Consider the following 21,876-nt stretch of genomic DNA (forward strand, 5'->3'; position numbering starts at 1 on the left):
GTTGCCCCTGCCCCAGGATTGTCTGGTAGTGCTTTATATCTAAGGTCTTCTACTGCCTAATAAGACTTACTTTCAAGGACATCAGTCATTCCATACAATTGTTGCCATTTACCTTTGTTGGGAACTTTGAGAGTCTTAGTAAATGTGCACAAGCAGGGATGTCCCAAATGTCTTCGCAACTGCTCCATTAATACCATTCCAACTATATAATCATATAATATTCCAACTAGATAAAAATGTGGTTTTATCATGGGCAGTAGGATGGAGATACCTCTCTATCAAAGGAGGTAGAAGGTGCTCTACCCTCTGCTAGCCTGCAGATTACCCTTGGTCAAGGTGTAGCAAGTGCTTAGCCACCCGATCAGGCTCACACAAAGCCATGGGAGCAGGTGGTGGATGGTCATACGAGCAGCTGGTGCAATTTATCACAAGACCTGGTTATGTGACCACAGACACCAGGCAGACAATCTCTGAAGAATATTGATAATGGCTGGAGTCTCCCATCTTGTTAAAGACACTGTCCAAAAGAAGGCAATGGCAAACCACTTCTGTAAAGAATTAGCTAAGAACTATCATGGTCATGGAAAGACAATGATCACCCACATCATACAACATGGCACATGATGATGATGCTAGTAGCCCAACTCTGTAGTGCAAACTTCTTGCAATTCCCCAACTGGCAATATAGAGGAACTGTTTGTTGAACTTGTACCAAGGTAGACCCAACATTCATTCACATACTCATTCATCTTAGCAGAATGGTGACAAGGGAGAGTAGCAAGTTTTGGGTAATTTAGTAAATGTAAGACACTACCTGTTGCTAGATGTTGCCTATCAATTTTGAACAGGCAAGAGTAAGGACATTCTCATTGGGGGCCTGGTCATTTTCAGGGGGTTAAGGTGGACAAGGAATTCTTTCTTGAGAAATCTGAGCTGATGTTTTTCCGTTTGCATAAAATGATTAAACTAATTTTACTACTCTAACATGAAACAATATTGATAACTTTGGAACTTGCATGATGAATAATTACAGATAGATGTTATGTATCTCAGTCTAGGAGTTATAATTTAAAATTATAATTGATGTGGTTGAGAAGTGGAATGGTAATTGATAGGGAAAGGATGAAAACTTCAGAGTTACAACTTTTATCTAGTAGTGCTTTTATTTTCATTGAATTGGGTAAATAGTCAAGAACAATTGAAAGGGAGGTATTGATCAGTAGCATCTGTGGCTGTTCCAAGCCATTAGCTGGTGGCTGCTCAGTTGGTAGTCACAGAACTGTGCTGTCTTAATTCTGATGTTTCCCTTCTTGTGACGTACTCCCTCAGAGTCGGTGACCCGCCTCCGTCGGCTGAGGATCTGGGCGATACCCACTGGAGTTACTTCAGGTGACCTTCGGAATGCCTGCTAAATTAACACTGCTCCTTTTCTCCAGCCACAGCTAATCCTTGATTCTCTTCTAATCCTGACCTGGGCTGCTTTCTGTGCTTCCAGATTTCCCAGATGCAATTTATCTTCTTAAGTGCTGCCAAGTATAAATCTGATTTCTGCACTTTCTCAGACCTATGTGTTGGATGAGTTAATCCTAATATGAGTTAAATTCTTTGTCATCTTTTCTCAACTAATGCAACATCGTGTGCACAACTTCCTTGCCGTGCTTGTTCTATCCACAATGTGCTGTGTGGATTTTCTCTTTGCCGCTGTTTTTTTAAAATGTGGACAATAATTTCCGAATGGTAGTGCTTTTCCCAAAAGCCACTGGGCTGAAATACACACCAGGGACGTAGAATACACATCCCAAGCCAGATTAGTGCCTGGCTGATTTCAACTGGCCTTCCTTCCACCCACAATCCCCTGCCACTGTTGCTATGGTAGCACTTGACAGTCGGAGGGAATGGTGCTTGAGGTTAAACAGCGGAGTGAAGAAGGGAGAAATGATCAGAAGTTTAAGGAGTGTGTGCCAGAGAAAGTCTTCTACTATTTCTTCATAACCTCCTGGATGAGCTCTGTAGTTATTGAGAGAGTTTCCACTAATTAAAAGGATTATAAACTGTGACCATGGCCCTGTGCACTAATACAGTGAACCCAGCTGTTGATCTGAATTCAGAGCCATTTACATATTTGAATGTTCACTTGTGTTCTCTGTGCCTCCTTTGTGGGTGATATTCTTAGTTGTGTTAAGAATTTGATTTCTCCTTCTGCTTTATATAGGTCTCTGGTGTTTGGAGGGGAGGATGTATGTGTGGGGGAAGGATGAGGAAAAGAATTGTGAGGAGATTGGTGGTTACCCTTAATGGAAGCACCAATGCCCTTAAATGGAAAAGCCTACAAAATAGTAGTGGATATGGCCCAGTCCATGACAGGTAAACCCCTCCCCACTATTGAGTACATCTACGTGGAGTGCTATTGCAGGAAAGCAGCATCCATCATCGAGGATGCCTTCCATCCAGCCCATGATTTCTTCTCACTGCTGCCATCGGGAAGGAGGTACAAGAGTCCTGAGTCCCACACCATCGGGTTTATTAACAACTATTACCCCTCAGCCATCAGGTTCCTTAACTCGAGGGGATAACTTCACTCACCTCATCTCCGAAATGATTCCACAACCCATGGAATCACTTTCAAGGACTCTACAAGTCATGTTCTCAATATTTATTGATTATTGCAGTTTTTCATTGATTCTACTGTGTTTCTATGTATTTACTGTGAATATCTGTAAGAAAATGAGTCTCAGGGTAGTATATGGAGACATGCAAATTTTGATAATAAATTTACTTTGAACTTTAATACCTAAAAGACTCAAATAGATATGAAGCTCAGGGACCCCAGCTGATCTTCAAGTCCGTCCTCGCTGCTGAGATACAGAAGCCTTGGGCCCCAAACCACCAGGTTCAGAAACAATTACGATATGCTATTTTGGGATTCATTTTGCAGGTATTTACAAGGAAAAATGAAATTCAATAGAATTTATGAAAAATTATACATAAACATAGAGTGACAAATAACCAATGTGGAAAAGAAGACAGGCTATGCAAATAAAAAAATGTGGGTACGATATTGGTTACCCTGTGATGATTTGGTGAGAGACCTTCACTGAATCAGTCCCACCAGGTACCTGGGGTTTCCTAAACATCAAAGGCAGGCTAATCGTCAACTGCGGACCAGATTTTAAGATTATCTAACAGCTGCTGTGATGCTTCCAGTTGCCTTGCTTCCTATTTCTGCCTTTGCAATGCAAGACCGGTTGGTTTCAGGTCCACCTCTTGAACCAGTTCCATGATGTCCCTGGTGAGGTCGAGAAGGTTTACCAGCCTTTTTCCTGAGGGACCGTGGTTCAAATCCTTCCTGAACTGGTGGGATAACAGTGCCTCTGCCTGCTGGAATATTATGTGGAGTAAGTTATGGACACTGCACAAAGTTTTTCTGTGTTTCTCTCCGACCTTCATTTGGGAGCATCACCCAGGTCAGCCTTTGACCAACTGACCTGCTGAGTCCCTCTAGCAGTTTGTCTTTTGCTCTGTGCCTTCACATGCAACACCGATGGATGTGAGTTTGAGTATTGAGTCTCTTTTGAGTTTGGGGCAGAGGGGAAGCAGCTGTACTGTTCATGAAATGGTGCTTCTTCCAAAACCAAGTTCTCTAGTCACTCAGCAGGTCCAGCAACACCTCTGGGCTGAGGAAGAGAGTTTTCAACTTGAGTGGTGCACAACAGTAATCATCAGTCAAATGGAAATTGGTCATCACGTGTTAGCACTTGGCCGTCTCAGACTCCCACCCTGGGCACTGTCAAATCCAGGAATTGGAGACGAGCCAGTGGTCAAATACAGACTGTTCACTGTAATACAGCAGATGTCCAGTAACGTTTTGTCCAGTACCAAAGCAGTAATTTATTGTATTGAGGGAGGGTTCACACATAATTCATTATGCTAGCAATTCGAGGTAGTACAAGGTAAAACGATAACTGTGCTGAATTAAGTGTTACGAGTACAGTAGAAGTTCAGGGCAGATAGACAGTAAGGAGCAAAGTCACACTGCGGTGTATTGTGAGGACAAGACCCATCTTACTTTACTAGTGAACCATTTAATAGTCTCATAAGTGGGATACAGAAGTTCAAACTACATTTATTAACAAAGTATGTATGCCATATACGACCTTGATATTTGTCTCCTTATAGGCAGCCAAAAACAAAGAAACCCAATAGAATGCATTTTTAAAAATAAAACCATCAAACAACCACTGTGCAGGGAAAAAAAATCATGCAAACGATAAAAGTTAACAAATAACATTCAGAAATGAAGCTCACAAAAGTTAGTTCACAGCCGCGAAGCCGGTTCATCACTGCAGCTGGTCGAGGAGCATGTTGTTTGCAGCCTCAGTTCAGTGCAAAGTAAACCTGGCATGCCAGATTTCTTTAGCCTCCAGAGGAAGTAGAGGTGCTAGTGAGCTTTCTTGGCTATAGCCTCTATATGGTTGGGCCAGGCCAGGCTGTTGCCGATATTCACTCCTAGGAACTTGGAGTTGTCAACTTGAGTACCATTAATGTAAGCAGCACTGGCATACGGATAATGACCCATGCATGTTAAGAAGTTCAACAAGCCAATGGAAAAGACGAATGCTTCAAATATTTAATAATTTTAAATGTGAATGTTTGAATATACTTCCAGTTTTTTTTTTGTCTGTTGTTTGAATAGTTTTAAAGTGCCTGCATTAGTACTTGTCAGATACAGATGGACAGCTGGCCTAACCCTCCTCATCCAGAAAAGTAGCTACGGACAAGAGGGACCTGAGAGCATTCAGCAGGCCCAATGGAACTAGTCCAGGCCCAATCTTTCCTTTGCTCAGAGTTGGAATAAGTTACAGGGAAATGAGGGTTAGAAAAGAAGCAGATGGAGAGTGAGTGATGGAGTGGGTGGCCGGAGGGAGGGTGCAAGATGAAATTGGGTGGAAGTTAGCTGGAGGTGGTGTGAATCTGTGAGGAGTCAAATCCTTTTGATCCAGAGGAGTGCACTCTGCTGAGTTGAAACGTGACCTGGTTTTCCTCCAAGCTACAGAGTGCTTCCTTGGAGTAGTGAAGAGGTCAAGGACACGGATGTGAGAGATGAACAGAATGAGCAGCTGGACACTGTGCTGCTCCAGGGGTGCTTGAGAAGTTTCATGAGCTACACCAATATTGCTTAACCTCACTAACCGGGGTTGTCCTTCACCCACATCATCGCCGGCCTTTGAACATAGAGTGCTGAGGCCTAGTCTACGGTCTGACCTCCAAATTCCCATATCCCTGACTGGAAACCCTAACCTGACCCCTAATTCACCTCTCTATCCCAAAACCATCCCTGTAAACCTGAAAAAAACGACTAAGTCTGAGCCTTAATCTCGACGGGGACACAGCTCAGTGCCATCTTGAATTTCTGATTACAGCTAGGCAGGTTCACATCTTAATGTATCAAGAATTAAAGTTCATTCAGTACTTACTGATAAGAAGCAAATAACATTTATATCCCACAAGTGGCAGGCAATGACCGTCTCTGGAGAAAGCCTCATTGTGCACTCTTGATTTGTGTTCCCCCTTTGCCTCAATTGTGGTGATCGTAGTTGAACAGAAATCAAGGTGAGCAAGCCACATAAATACCATGGTTCCATGAGCAGCACGGACGTGCGTCCTGCAATGTCACTCACTTACTGACATCCTCAAATTGCTCCTCAAATCAAAACTTCAGTCACCAGATCTCTGAACTGATTACCCAACCTACTGTCCCACTTTCAAGAACTCCATAACCCATGTTCTCAGTATTAATTATTTTTTATTTGCACAATTTGTCTTTTGGACATTGGTTGCTGGTCAGTCTTTATCTACAGTTTTTCATCAATCCTATTGTATTTCTTTATTTTCCTGTAAATGCCTGCAAGAAAATTATATATAGTATGATATCAGTATATGATTATCAAATGTATTTGATAATACGTTTATTTTGAATTTCACTGTCTAGACTCATTGCCCAGATAGACAGGGGGCGTCCTCCTCCTGCAGTGAAACTGCCCTGGGCTGCTGTGCATTGTGTCTGCGAACTTTGCAGTGATTTTTTTCTGCTAATATGATAAACTGAATACAGAGGCTTCAGGCCTACTCTGGGCTGCTCTGGGGATTTGGACATAAGGACTCAGTTTGGTTTGGAATGCTGTAGCTTCCAGTGTTTGCATAATTTGTTTTGTTTTTCTCTTGGTCTGTGACTGCCTGTAAGTAGACAAATCTCAAAGTTGTGTAATTTTTACATTTTTTTGATAATAAATGCACTTTGAAACCTTGAATCTATTAGCCCCAAGTTAGAAGGAAAATGGAGTATTCTCTACTTGCCTGTCTGAGTTTAGCCCCAACACTTCCTTGAAGTTTGTCCACACCACGGGACTGAGCAGCCCATAAGTGGCACTCCATCTGCCACCCTAAGCATGATTTACCTCCATCACCAGTGCAGAGTGGCTGCCAATTTCACTGTACTTGCTCACCTTGGCCATCCTGACAGCTCCTCCCAAACCTCTACCACCAAGAACGTCGGGCACATCAGAACAGCACTGCAACAGGTTGTACATCAGGCTGGCTTGGAAACGTATCCATGATCTTCCATCACTGGGTCTAGTGTGTCAAGCCCACTTTTTCTTTTCTCTGTTCATTGCTGGTCCTTGTCAAAACTAGCTCAAGCTATTTTACAAAGCTTTAAATCATTCTAGAAGTGAAGAGCAACAAGTGTTAGTCTTCATAAATAAACACTCAGCTGGAAAAATGGGCTAAGAAATGGCAGATGGAGTTGAATGCAAACAGATTTGAGGTGTTGCACTTTGTGAGAGCTTTGTAGGATTTACATAGTCAGCAGTAGGGTTCTGAAGTGTGTAGTAGAACAGGTGGAGCTTAGTGCAGAACCATAAGTCCTTGAAAGTGGCGTCACAGAGAGTTGTAAAGAAAACTCTTGTCACATTGGCCATCAGAGTTGGGATATAACCATATAACAATTACAGCATGGAAACAGCCATCTCGGCCCTTCTAGTCCATGCCGAGCGCTTACTCTCATCTAATCCCACTGATCCGCACTCAGCCCATAACCCTCCATTCCTGTCCTGTACATATACCTATCCAATTTCGCTTTAAATGACAATACCAAACCTGCCTCTACCACTTCTACTGGAAGCTCGTTCCACACAGCTACCACTCTCTGAGTAAAGAAATTCCCCCTCATGTTACCCTTAAACTTTTGCCCCCTAACTCTCGTCATGTCCTCTTGTTTGAATCTCCCCTACTCTCAATGGAAAAAGTCTATCCACGTCAACTTTATCTATCCCCCTCATAATTTTAAGTACCTCTATCAAGTCCCCCCTCAACCTTCTACACTCCAAAGAATAAAGACCTAACTTGTTCAGTCTTTCCCTGTAACTTAGGTGCTGAAACCCAGGTAACATTCTAGTAAATCTTCTCTGTACTCTTTCTATTTTGTTGATACTTTCCTATAATTCGGTGACCAGAACTGTACACAATACTCCAAATTCGGCCTTACCAATGCCTTGTACAATTTTAACATTACATCCCAATTCCTATACTCAGTGCTCTGATTTATAAAGGCCAACATACCAAAAGCTTTCTTCACCACCCTATCCACATGAGATTCCACCTTCAGGGAACTATACACCATTATTCCTAGATCACTCTGTTCTACTGCATTCTTCAATGCCCTACCATTTACCATGTATGTCCTATTTGGATTATTCCTACCAAAAAGTAGCAGCTCACTCTTATCAGCATTAAACTCCATCTGCCATCTTTCAGCCCACTCTTCTAACTGGCATAAATCTCTCTGCAAACTTTGAAAACCTACTTCATTATCCACAATGCCACCTACCTTAGTATCATCTGCATACTTACTAATCCAATTTACCATCTCATCATCCAGATCATTAATGTATATGACAAACAAAAAAGATGTCATATTGATATTGTATAAGATGTTGGTGAGGCCTAATTTGGAATATTGTGTGCCGTTTTGGTCACCTACTTACAGGGAAGTTGTAAATGAGATTGAAAGAGTGCAGAGAAAATCTGCAATGATGTTGCTGGCACCTACCAATCATGTCCATGTATTTAATAAGCGTGTTTCTCCCTCTAGACCCTATCAGGCAATGTGTTCCAGACCTGTCTCATCCTTTATCTATGTCTTACCAATAACTTAAATTCCATACCCCTTAGTGTATGAAACTTCAGCAAAAGAAATAAGTCTTAATCACACTACCTAGGCTTCTCGTAATTTTACAATACACCTCACTTAACAACACACCTCTGTTTAAAACAACCCAGACTCACTCCAGTTAGCATTCATTCACCAGCTAACCGACTCAAATTACAATGTAGTTCTGAAATCTCTTTCAGTTGAATTTTGACCTAAATTTAAGGCTGTGGCAATGGACATAATAGGTAATCAATCACCTCAGGGCTGCCTGGCAGATTGGATCATTTGGTCGTAAACCTTTAGAGATACTTTGCTCTGTGACTGGTGCAGATGTGCCGTAAGTTTGACTTTCCTGTCTGATCTTTGTATTTGTATGCATCTCCCTTTCAGAGTTGGAGTCGACCCAGACCAGGATCCTGCACCCAACAATGAGAGCTTTCAAGTGATTCAAGGCGTAAGTAATTACAGGGCAATCAGTAAACCCAGTCGGGTTACCAGGAATTGCTGGGTATCTTCTCAATAGATCTGGAATATCTTTTCAGCCCTAGGTGAAGATTTCCTGTGCTCAAGAGCTAAGTTAAAATTTGGTTACCACCTGAACATGGGATGTGTTAGGAGTCCTAGAGCACTACAGTATAGAAACAGACCCTGTGGCTCCTCTTGTCTGAGCCAAACTGCTATTCTGCCCGGTCCCATTGACCTGCACCTGGACCACAGCCCTCAATGCCCCTCCCATCAATATATTTAACCAAACCTTTTAAATTTTGAAATCAAACCTGCATCTACCACTTGTGCTGGCAGCTCATTTCACACTCTTGGTGCCCTCTGAGTGGAGAAGTCCCTCCTCATGTTGCCCTTAAACATTCCACCTTTCCTCCTTAACCCATGACCTCTAGTGCTAGTCTCAATGGAAAAAGTCTGTCTGCATTTATCTATCTATAAACCTCATAATCTATACACCTCTATCAAATCTGCTTTCATTCTCCTATGCTTCAGAGTATAAAACCCTAACCTATGCAGCCTTTCCCTATAACTCAGATCCTTGAGTTTTGACAACAGCCTTGCAAATTTTCTCAATAATGCTTCCTGTCGGTCGGTGACCCAAATTTTACTGTGATGTTTCAGTTCTTCATTTTCTTTCAATACCGACATTTAGAAAATGCAAGGAATGGGAACAACATTGACAAAAGCCTGGATTGATTCAGAATCATGAATTCAAATCGCGTTGTGGTAACTGTAAAATTTAAATTAAAATCTGGATTGAAAGGAACATCCAGTAAGAATAAATAGTGACTATGGATGAACACTAAAAACCCCTATTTTGCTGACACTTGACCTCAGAGAAGGATATCTCGCATCTAGAGCTGAGTTAGTCATATACATGACTTCAGATCAACCAATGGAGTTGAATCTAAAATGGTTGGTGACAAATGCTAATCTTGTCCATGTTTCATGAACTTAGATGTTTTTGTTAAATTCCTGATTGGCTTACTACATTGACCCACCAATCTTGAAACTGAGAACACATCTAGTGTAGAGAGAAATATATAACTGGGGCCTCATGGTCAGATAACCTTCAACCTGTCGTCTCCACAACAACCATTGTACTTATCTGTACTAATTCTATTTACCCACATTTGGTCTGTAGCCTTACATCCATCAGATTCACATTACTTATGTATTTATTTAGTGTTATAGTGCAGAGTTGAGTCACATTGCCACAACCCCGATTAACCCTAACTTAATAATGGGACAATTTACAATGACCAATTAACTTACCTGGTACGCCTTTGGACTGTGGGAGGAAACCAGAGCACCCAGGGAAAATCCACGCACTCCATGGGGAGGATGTATAGAGACTTCTTACAGAATGGTGCTGGAATTGAACTCCGAACTCTGAGGTGCCCCATGCTGGAGTAGCATCACACTAACTGCTATGCTACTGTGGTGGCTACATTGTATGGCACACAGAATTGTTTATAATGGTTACATTGCACAGGACATCAAATGTTCTCCAGAAGTGTTGCTTCCTCAGAATTTTTTTTGTTTTATGATGGACCACTTGAAGCTGAACACACAATTTCAGACTTCTTGTATCACATTAGGAATTTGGAGAAACAAGAAGTTATCTTTTATTGAATATAATGTACTTAATTGCATAATGGTGCTGAGGCTTTGCAATAATTCAACAAAGCTAAAAACGTTTTGATGATGATTTTCATTTGTACTCTGTGTCTGAGGCTTCTTGCTTAAGCCGCCAACAATAATCAGCCAGCATTGATGAATTCCAGTTGCCCTGATACAGTTTCTCCACGACTGCAATGTCCTGGTGAGACCTCTCGCCATGCTTGTCACTGACAGCACCAAGATTTGAAGGGAAGAAGTCTAAATGGGAATGCAGAAAATGAATCTTTAGTGACATGTTGCATTTCATGGTTTTGTATGCTTGAAGAATGTTGTCAACCAGCTGCACATAGTTTGGTGCTCTATAGTTACAAAGAAATTTTTCAACAATGTCCTTGAATGCCTTCCATGTGATTTTCTTTGGTCCCATTGGAAGTTCTTTGAATTGCCTGTCATTGATTACCTGTTTGATATGTGGATCAACAAAAATGCCTTCCTTAATCTTTGCATCAGTTATTCTGACTTGAATTATGAATCAAAATAACAAATATAGGCCATTTTAAAAATGGTGTGTAATAGGGAACGTTCATTGTGATTTTCATGATCAGCAGCCCAAAATCCATAAGATACACTCAAAAATATTCAGAAAGCAAAATCTTTGTTATCTAGAGCCCCCATTTGGCCTCTAGTCTCTACTAAAGTGGCCACAGTGTAATTTTGTTAAGATAGAGTTAATGGAGGAAAAAAAAACTTACGTGCAATGCAGAAAGCAGGAGTGTCGTCTTGTAAGCTGAAGCAAGGCCTGATGGGAGACAATGTGAAGCACTCCACGCACAGTGCGGTAAATGCCTAAATCTTATTCTCCCCCACCCCTATTAATCTTCTCCAGACCGTGCAGCTGTGTTCTTGTTCGGTGAGGGTGTGAAGCAAAAAAATAGGCTAATGGAGTTGAGATTTAAATCGGCCATGATGGAATTTGATATAGATGGAGGGGTTGCTTCTGCTGAAAAGTATTTTTCAGGAGGCTTTTGATAGTAGTACAGTGATTTTCAATGAAATTTGTTTGAGGTAAAGTTATGGTGAAGGCTGACAATGGAAACTATGATGGAGCAATGAAGATCAGGACTAGACAAAAACATCAGTTACAATCCTAGAGGGCGGCACCGTTAGGAGGGATTGGGTGACCTTCTTTGATTTGTTCAAAGTACAGTATCTGATTCCTTCACTGGTACTAATGAAAGGTTTAAACTTGTGACAGAGCAGATCACATAACATCAATTAATGGCCATGTTTCTGTTGCCAACTCTATTCACTGCTGAGACTTCGGTATTAAAGCCAAACCCAGTCTGTTGCACATTTATATTGAGAGTGCCAAGGAAATAGATTGGTTTAGCTGGAATAAGTAGACAGAAGTTATTCCCTATAAAACTGTGTTCAGCTTGCAAAGACACAGGAATAAAATTGTGGACAAAATATACAAGGGGAATCGAGTCCTACCGTCATACAGCCTGGAAACAGGTCCTTGGCTTAACTCATCCATGGCAACCAATTTCTTTAATGTGCTCATCCCATTTGCTTGCATTTGGCCAAGATCCCTTAACCTTTCCTGAGCATCTACCTGTCCAAATGGCTTTTAAATGTCACAGTTGTACTTGACACTGCCAACTCCTGGCAGCTCCTGGACTCATGTAGACTCAATTCCATTTTTGCCCCTTCATTGGAATATAGACCATACAGCTGAGTACATGTCCTTTGGCCCACGATGTTTTGATGACTTTTTGACCTAAACCAAGATCAATCCAATGCTTCCCTCCCGTATGGCCCTCCATTTTTCATTTGTCCATGTCCCGATCTAAGAGACATTAATTACAATGTTATCATAAACACTGGAGGTTCTGCAGATGCTGGAAATCCAGAGTAACACGCACAAAATGCTGGAGGAACTCAGCAGATCAGGCAACATTGACTCTTTATTAACTTCCATAGGTGCTACCTGACCTGCTGAGTTCCTCCAGCATTTTGTGTGTGTTACTCTGGCCACATTGTCAGCTGTCTCTCAACTATTGATTGACTCCCTGTTGACTCGTGATAGCCCTCTTAATATCACTCTCTCCAGGTGCTTCTCTGCAAAAATTCCTTGGAATTATTTCATATGTGAAGTATTGTTGATAAATATTTTGCCATTTAAACTTTGTAAAAATATGCTTGTTCTCTTCTGTCTTCATAGGATGTTACACACCCTGAAAGGACTAGCAGGACGAAGCAGGAAAGTGCATGGCTCTTCAGGCTGTGGTACAGCTTTGACCACAAGTATCCTTTTCACTGACAGTACAATGTCTCCTTTGTCTGAATTCCATGGGAAACTTAGAGGCTTAGTCACAGTGCTCTGTACCCCAGGACTGAGGACGCCGTTGACCTAGTTCCAATTTTGGATTTAAAAGTCTTTCTACTAATTGTTGGCTATGTTGTGTAGCCTCTCTTAAATTCAAAAATGCACATCTAATTTCTGATCCTTGTGGTCTCCAGAGTTGCTTGTTTCTTGATCAGCTGGACTGAAATGGAGAGGGGAAATTGACTGCTGAAGCCATTTTTTCACAAGTGAATGGCGGAGTTGGGTTAAAATGCTGGATTGCTCCTGATTATGTTTATGAATGTTGTTTCTGGATTGAAGTGCATGAAATGGTTCTTTGAGACAATTTTCTGAGCAAAGTGGAATTGTGCCCCTTTTCTTGAAGATGTAAACTTGGTGGCATAACCAGCAGGCCAGGCAGCATCTACGGAAAAGAGTACAGTTGTTGTTTTGGGTCAAAACCCTTCAGTAGGACTGGAGAAAAGAAAATTATTAGATCTAAAAGGTGGGGGGGGGGTGGAGGGGAGGGAGAAACGCAAGGTAATAGGTGAAACCAGGAGGGGAAGGGTTGAATCAAAGAGCTGGGAAGTTGATTGGTGAAATTGATACAGGGTTGGATGACTTTTCCAGATTCTTGGATGTTACTCCTGTTAATACTGAACAGTCTTTAACGTCACTTCTTTTTTGATGTTACACAGCAATTTAATGACTTTATCAATAAACTTATTTTTAGTAATACAACACAGTCAGAATTAGGTTTAATATCACTGTGAGTCATGAAATTTGTTGCTATGCGGCTGTAGTATATTGCAATACATAATACTATAAATTACAGTAAGAAGTATATACATTGTGTGTGTGTGTGTGTGTGTGTGTGTGTGTGTGTGTGTATGTGCCCTGATGAATGCAAGTCAGTTAAGACTTGAGGTGAGTGAAGTTGAGTGCTGCTTCAGGAGCCTGATGGTTGTAAGGTAATAACTGTAACTGAACCTTGTGGCTTGAGACCAAAGGATCTTCCCGCCCTGTGGTTGTACCAAGAAGAGTGCGTAGCCTTGGATGGTGGGAGTCCTTGATGTTGGATGTTGCTTTCATGTGGCAGCACTCCTTATAAATCTATTCAGTGGTGGAGAGGGCTTTGTAATGGACTGGGCTTTATCCACCACTTTTTGTAGGCTTCTCTGTTCCTAGGCATTCATGTTACCATTTCAGGCTACGGTGCAACCAGTCTGGATGCTTTTTATATATTAAAAAAATGTAGTTTTGTTTGATCTAATGTCCTGACTGAATATTAACGACCAGACAACAGTGCCCTGTAGTGCCCTGTTCCTTTCACCTGCTCTACATTCTAATGAGAGAAAATGGAATCTGTTAAAATTTCTTAACAACTTCCGCAGTTAGTGAAACAGAAAACCGTACCCTCAGGTACACATTATATATAATGTGTTATCTAATACTTAGCTGTTGTATTTTGTCGATAAAGCCATTGATAACAACATGAATGAAGTTATGTTCCATGGATTATTTCTAAAGCAGAATTGATGGGCTAGATGGCCTAATTCTGCTATTATGCCTTGTGGTCTAAAGTGTTGATTGCTCAAATTTTAAAACACAAGATATTTGCAACAAAAAGAAATGTTTCCCATGTCCAGTTTGATTTGTGTGATTGGTGACCACTTTTGTGTCATGTAAATGGATCCCTGGCATGGCTCTCACTCTTTTTACATTCACTGTCCAAATTTTTAAGAATTTAACTTTGAGTTAAATGTAATATTTCCTCTTTCACTCATTTTTGTCTGGCTGGTACAAACTCGATATATCTAAATAACAAAAAAAATGTTTTAACACAACAGGGGCATGCCCTTGAACCATTTTCTTTTTATATAATGGTTCAGATCATAAGACATGGGAGCAGAATTAAGCCCTTTGACCCATCAAAGTTCTGCCATTCCATCAAATGCTCCTCGTACATTAACCCTTTCATCCCCAGGATCATTCTTGAGCACCCCCACTGGACCCTCTCCAATGCCAGCACAGCTTTAAAGGGGTCCAAAGCTGCTGTCAATACTCTGAGAGGTCTGACCAACCAGTGCATTATAAAGCCTCAACATTACATCCTTGCTTTTATATTCTAATCCTCTTGAAATGACTGCTAACTTTGCATTTGCCTACCTTACGATTGCACCTCTGATTTTTGAACTTGGCTCCCCTTTTAGAAAGTAGTCCGCACATTCAGCCTATATAGTCTAGGTTTCACCTAGACTTGTTTCCTTCTGAAGTTGGCCAATATCAATTTGTTTATTTTTTGGGGGGAGGGGGGAGAGACAGAGCCCTTTCTGGCGAGGCTCATTTTTACTTAATGAGAAGTTGGCTGAGGTTAGAGCACAGACTCTTTCTTCCCTGGGTCTTGGCATTGCCATGTGATTAACACTGCAGCCTTTTGTTAAAGAAAAAGCACCTCAGGTTGAATAGTCTTGCTTTTTTGGCAAGTGATTATGAATAAATAGAAGTTGTTAGATGGTTCTGTTGCCCTGCTCCTCTCTGTCAGTCTCCTTTGGAAAGGATTTTCTTCTGTTTGTACAGTAGATTCAACATGTTCTCATTCTTGCCAAAATAACAAGTGGGCTCAGCTTGGAATATGAAAATAAATTGGCGTGGTTGGAAGAACTGTTTCTGTTAACAAAAGAGAAACTTGATATCAATGAGATAAACATCTTTGGAGTCTTCCTGTTTCCTTGGATCTGAATAGCGTGTTCCAGTTCAGTCATCTTGAGTGCTTCTCCACCTACAAGTTTAGAGAATAAACGTCAATTAATATGAAGCAGATGGAGTAAATTATGGCAATTGCTTATAAAATAATATTGTCGTATGAAGATGTCAGACATCTTCACAGATGATCAAAGTTGCTTCTCTCCAGTAGTGTTTCGTGACCTATGTTTAGTTGTGTATAACATCATGTTCTGTACTCTTACTTCAAAAAATTCATTATAAACATTGTATAAATTGTCTCGATGAGCTGCCACTTATCTTTAAAACAATGTGACAGCTTTTTTTATATAACGTTAATCAAAATTTAACCCCCACCTCAGTCACTGCATGGTATTGTAAACTCTTTAAACGACTTTGTAATCTGGCCTCTTCTCCCTTTTTAGTGTTGCAGAAGGGTCTCGGCCCTAAACATCAACTGTTTATTCATTTTGAAAGATGCTGCCCGCCCTGCTGAGTTCCTCCAGTACTTGGTGTGTGTTTTTATAATGCTGTATACACAGTAAACAGATGCTGGTATTTGTGTATTTATGCACATTTTATTCCATATATGTACTTATAACTTTATTTTTTTAATCATTCTTTATTCTGTAGAAGAATGTTGTCCTTTTTGTTACATGTCATGCCAACACATCACAGCAATTTCCTAATACATGTAAATGTATATGGCAGGTTTAGTTGATCTGTGATCAAGCCCTTTAAAATGCAAGAAAAGCTCAGTTTTAAGGAGATTAAATATGATTTTGAGAATAAAACTCTTAAGTGTGGTGGGGGGAAGGAAAGTTGCTTTTCAACCAGCTGGTGATTGTTTTTACATTGAAGTCTCGTAGTAGCACAGCTTCATTACAGATGTTCAAGTTCATTGGACTGAACAGATGCAGGTTTGCCATGGAAACAGTACTTGTTCTCAGAACAATGTATTTTTGCTTATTCTTACTAAATTCTCCAACAAGTTGCAACTTAACTTCTTTAATGCCTTGTCAGTTCCGTCAAAAGCTTGCGTATTTTTGTTTACTGCTGGGCGTTGGGTGGCTAAGTCATCTTGTTTCCTGTTTTGTAAAGCCAGGAGCTGTCATTTAAAACCATGAAATATTGTGTCACTCACCTCAGCTCTTAACTATGTCCACCACCTACAGACTCGCTCTCAAGGACTCTCCAACTCGACTTCTCAGCATTATTTAGTTTTTATTTGCACAATTTGTCGTCTTTGCATATTAGTTGTTCTTCAGTCTTTGTTCAGGATGTACGTAAGATTATTTATTGCTATTTGTCAGCACACAAGTGTAAAGGAAAAGGAAATGATAGTTACTCCAGATCCAATGCTACATAAAAAAGCACAATAAGCTTAAAGAACCAAATAACAAAATGCAATAAATATGTGTGTAAACACTATCCTATAAACACAATGTACAAGTTACTGTTGGAGTTTAGCCATATAGACATTGATTGTATATACATAAAGTGATACTAGGTGCAGGAGTATCTGTACATAAAATGACTAGTTGGAAGTGATAAAGTGGCAGAGTGATTCTTGGAAAGAGGAACTCTTCTAGATAGCAGCAGGGCACATGAAAACTGTAGTACAGTGACTGTCAGTCTGGTGCATGAGGTGTGGAGTGTAAGGGTAAAGTACCAGTGCGTGGGGGGGGGGGGGATGAAGGGTGCTGAGGGGCTGTGAAGGGGATTGGCTATTGTGAATGTGGTGGTGGATGTACAGTTTTTCATAAATTCTTTTGTAGTTCTTTGAATTTTCTTGCAGCCGTCTACAGGAAAATAATCTCCGTGTAGCAAATGGTGACATCTACATGCTCTGATAATGAATGAATTTCTCTCGACAGCGCTGTGCTTCGCATATTGATACAAAATTCTTAATTGAGTACTGACAACTTCAACACACAAAGCAACTTGATGCATTGTTATTAAGCAGTGCACTGAAAGACACTTTTTGCATTGGTTTTGCTTGTTATGCATTGGCCTGTAGATCATCAGACTTTAAAGGTCTTTGTTCCTCCTACTGTTTACTGTTGACCATTATACTTTCCATGACCAATATCCTGACCAAGAACCCCTCTTCCATCCTGTCTTTCCCCCAACAGGGATAGTGGAATACTGGGTTATTTGCGTGCAGCATATTGGAGACCAATGTGGATATTAAAAGGGGAAAGGTTTAAATTGAAGATGTAACCTGCCCCCTGCCCCCAAAGTGCTGGATTCTCAGTGTCAATACCATAGGGAATGCAGATACCAGTCGGAATTCCATGGGGCAAATAGAGCATTGGGAGCCATCAAGCAACACACACAAAATTCTGGTAGAACGCAGCAGGCCAGGAAGAAATACGGTCGACGTTTCGGGCCGAGACCCTTGGTGAGGACTTTGTTTATTCTTGGTCTGGTATCTCCAAGGGGTTTGGGTCACACTGAGTTAATAGCTTAGAAAGGATGGAGACTAAGAGAGAGGTAATGAAAATAAGTCAAAAAGTAGGTGGAATTCATCATAAGTGAGTCTAGGTAAGATGAGTGATTCTAAAAGTAGATTCAGTTGCCTGCAGATGCTGGGATGTGGAGCAAAAGCACAAACTGCTGGAAACTCAGCAGGTCAGGCAGCATCTGTGAAGGGAAATGGACATTAGTGTTTCAGGTTGAGACCCTGATGACGCCAGGTCTGGACTCACTGGTGCTTAGAACAATGATGGGGGAATGTCATTGAAATCTATCGAAAATTGAAAGACCTAGATAGGGTGGATGTTGAGGGGACGATTCCAATAGTGGGAGAGTCTACTACCAGAGAGCACTGCCTCAGAGTACAAGGATCTTCTTTTAGAACAGAGATGGGGAGGAATTTCTTTAGCTAGAGGGTGGTGTATCTGGAATTCATTGCCACACATGGACGTGGAGGCCAAGTCATTAGGTTGATAGTGTTGTGACTCATCAATGCATCAAAGGTTATAGGGCGAAAGCAGGAGAATGTGTTTGAGAAGGATAATAAATCATCCATGATCGAATGGCGGAGCAGACTGAAGAGGCCTAATTCTCCTATGGGAGTCTTAAGGGCTTATTGTCTTCATCGGGATTTGATGCCAAGTGTCTGGAGTTCAGTAAACATTTAAATTTCCTTTGTGGTTTTTGGAGATTTTCCTTAACAGATAATCCTCCAGTTACCTGAAGCCAATACTAACTCACAGTGGTCCTCCGCTCACAGCTACTCTGCCTGGCTGGTGTGGTCCAATTGCACGGTGCCTGACCAGTCCTCAAGCATACGAAGTAAGTACCAGCTGCTATTTCCTGTAAATCATTCCAAAGTTCTCTAATAATAATAACTCTAATAATAAATTCAAGATTATTTACAGGAAGGATATTTACTGCTGAATTTATTTTTAGTAAGTTGCATGCCCTTCATTTGAATTACTTATTGCAACAACAACCTCAAAGTTGTAACCACTTAGGGGAAAAATGGAGCAAATGATACAGTAAAGTTTATTCGTAAAAGCTTCATGGGATCCGGGTGTCATTAGGTATGGCCAGTGTATATTGACCATTGCTTGTCGCCTTTTGGTAGGGCACTGAACCGCTACGTTGCTTCTGCTCAAGGTCCTTCCACTGCACTTATGGGCAGGAAGCTGCAGAATTCAGTCTCGGTGAGGAGAAATTTCTGGCAATGTGTTGTGGAGTTAGGATGGCGAGAGACTTGGAGGAGATCTTCATGATAGTGAAGGCCCAGGTTTGGCAGATGCTGTCGGAAAAACTGCAGGACATTTTGTGGGTGGTACACTCTATGCACCATACTTGGAGTGAATAGATGTTAACAACAATGGATGAGAACCATAGAAATGGCTGCTCTACCCTTGACAGTGCCAGGCTTCTGTATTTAATTGAGCTTTAATTGTTGAAGGGATGTAGTGTCACTGGCAACGCCACTTTTTATTGCCTTTCTCTCATTGCTCCTGAACATGAATAGCTTACAAGGTCATGAAAAGTCAATGACAGCAATCAAGGGTCAGATACAGATTGGAGCGAGTAAAATCAAGTTTCCTTCTGATTGCATGGTCAATTGTTACTGAGGCTAGTTTTTGCTGCCCACAATTCTCCTCCTTTCATCCATGTTTGGGATTCTGGGACATAGGAAATCCAGTTTATTATTGACATGTGTTGTGAAATTTGTTGTTTTGTAGCAGCTGTGCAGGGCAAGGCATAAAAAAATACCCTTTAAGTTACAAAAGTAAAATTGCTTCAGCAGAGTAGTGAGATTGTCTTCATGGACCATTTAGAAATCTGATGGTGGAAGGGAAGAAGCTGTTCCTAAAATGTTGAGTGTGCATCTTCAAGCTCCTGTGCCTCCTTCCTGATGGTAATAATGAGAAGGGGGCGTGTCCTGGGTGGTGAGGGCACTTAGTGATGGATGCCACCTTCTTGAGACTGCTTTTTGAAGATGTCCTCAATGGTGGGGAGGATTGTGTTGTGATGGAGCTGGCTGACTCTACAACCCTCTTCAGCTTCTTTTGTTCCTGTGTATTGGAGCCTCCATACCAGGGGGTGATGTAACCAATCAAAATGCTCTCCACTGTCCATCTGTCGAAATTTGCTAGAGGCTCTGGTGACACACCAAATCCCCCAATCTGGCAATTCATTGCGTTGCTTGTTGGTTTTGGCCCTGCACGAGGGCCAGATTAAAGTTGACTTTAATCTTTAGCCAGAGGGTAAACTTTAATTTTGACTTTAATTTTTAGCCAGAGGGTGGTGAATCTGTAAAATTTGTTGCCACGGGCGGCAGTGGAGGTCAAGTTATTGGGTGTATTTAAGGCAGAGATTGATAGGTATTTGAGTAGCCAGCGGATCAAAGGTTATGATGAGAAGGCAGGGGAGTGGGTCTAAATGGGAGAATGGATCAGCTCATGATAAAATGGCGGCGCAGACTGGATGGACTGAAAGGCCGACTTCTGCTCCTTTGTCTTATGGTCTTATGGACTTAATCAGAGGTATTGAAGGGAATGTGGAAGTACTCCTGACCTGACCCTATTCTCCATCCTGTTGGACAAGGCTTGGCCATTCGCTGGTATGCCTTGTCCTTGTTCATTATTGCCTTCATCTGGCCATGAGTAATTAATCTGATTGGTCAAGTTGCCCGCCGTGCCAATTCCCTCTGACCCAAGGTCTTCACACATGTTGGTGTTTCAGCATGGGAGCAGTAAATAGTAACCAGAGAGCTTCCTGGGCTGATGATCCAGTGGTTTTAATAGATAATTTTATCTCTGTATTGAAATGCCTTCAAGGCAGCTATAGAGTTTAAAATTCAATCAACTAATCAAATGAAAAGGCTGATATCAGTAACAGTGTCTATAAGATTATTGGATTGTTTTTTTTTAAAAGCTGGACAACAGCACTTTAATTTCCCTTGGGTGATCTAATGAGTCACGGTTCACCTGGGCAAGAGCGATGCACTCTGTAAAATGTTCTTCGTTCTGACAGATAGATAGATACTTTATTGATCCCAAAGGAAATTACAGTGTCACAGTAGCATTACCAGTGCACAGCTATACAAATATTAGAAGAGAAGTAAGAAAGAATTATTTTAAAAAGTTACCTTAAAAATAAGATCTATAAGATGTACAAGAATTACAAGTCAAATATTACAAGGTTTCCAAGTTCACGCTGATAAGGTGTTAGTACAAGAGTTACAGTAATATTATACACTGTATAATATTGTTATTGTACAATATGTGCTATTGTTTTATCTGCACAGACAACCGTCCAGATAATAAGCGATAGTAGTATTGCACAGGGTGTCCACAATAGCAGTGTGGTAAACAGAACTAAATGGAGCTCTTATAAACAGTGGTTAGTAACAGTCTAACAGGAAGGGGTCATCACTTCCCAGCTGTAGGTTGATCTGGGACACCTCTAAATTGGAAAATCTGTCAAGCAACAACCTGCCTCCATTCCCCTTGTGGAATTGTGTCTCCCAACCAATGCCCATGATTATCCATTATTATTCCTGGATGAGCAACAAACTCATGGAGGCTATGGATTCCAGACCCCACAAATTCCATCAGCAATAAGCCAAACATCAACAAAAAATTACCTCCTGATTCTGTCACCTCATCTTCTGCCTTCCCTTGGTTAATCTGTATTCTCCCCTGCTGATCGTTATTTAAAAGAAGCAGTGACAGCAGTTTTCTGGTTGAATTGACATGAGTGGTCTCAACCAAGAAGAGGTTGGTAGCGTGCGTAGAGAGTACGGAAGAATATGGTTTATAGACGTGGGCTGAGTTAAGTGAAAGATGAATTTTGATGAGAGTAAATCCTGTTTGAACTCTCTTAAGATCCACCTAGATCCATTATCCCATATATAATGGTCACCACAGATCCTTGAGGAAGAGTCCCAATACTTCCTCCTGTCCCTTTCCCACAATGTTGTGTGGCAATACCTCCCAGG

General features: G+C 41.1%; 1 protein-coding gene across 1 annotated transcript in view; it reads left to right on the forward strand.

Moving 5' to 3' along the window:
- Positions 1-21,876, forward strand: part of slc9a7 (solute carrier family 9 member 7) — a 223,108-nt gene that overhangs the window by 193,064 nt on the left and 8,168 nt on the right. Inside the window, exons 16-19 of the mRNA XM_059963829.1 lie at positions 1,330-1,389; positions 8,600-8,663; positions 12,561-12,643; positions 18,602-18,707. Of these exons, the coding sequence (XP_059819812.1) occupies positions 1,330-1,389; positions 8,600-8,663; positions 12,561-12,643; positions 18,602-18,707 (313 nt within the window). The remainder of the gene's footprint in view (positions 1-1,329; positions 1,390-8,599; positions 8,664-12,560; positions 12,644-18,601; positions 18,708-21,876) is intronic.

Source organism: Hypanus sabinus, chromosome 3 (genome assembly GCF_030144855.1).
Source record: "Hypanus sabinus isolate sHypSab1 chromosome 3, sHypSab1.hap1, whole genome shotgun sequence".
NCBI lineage: Eukaryota > Metazoa > Chordata > Chondrichthyes > Myliobatiformes > Dasyatidae > Hypanus > Hypanus sabinus.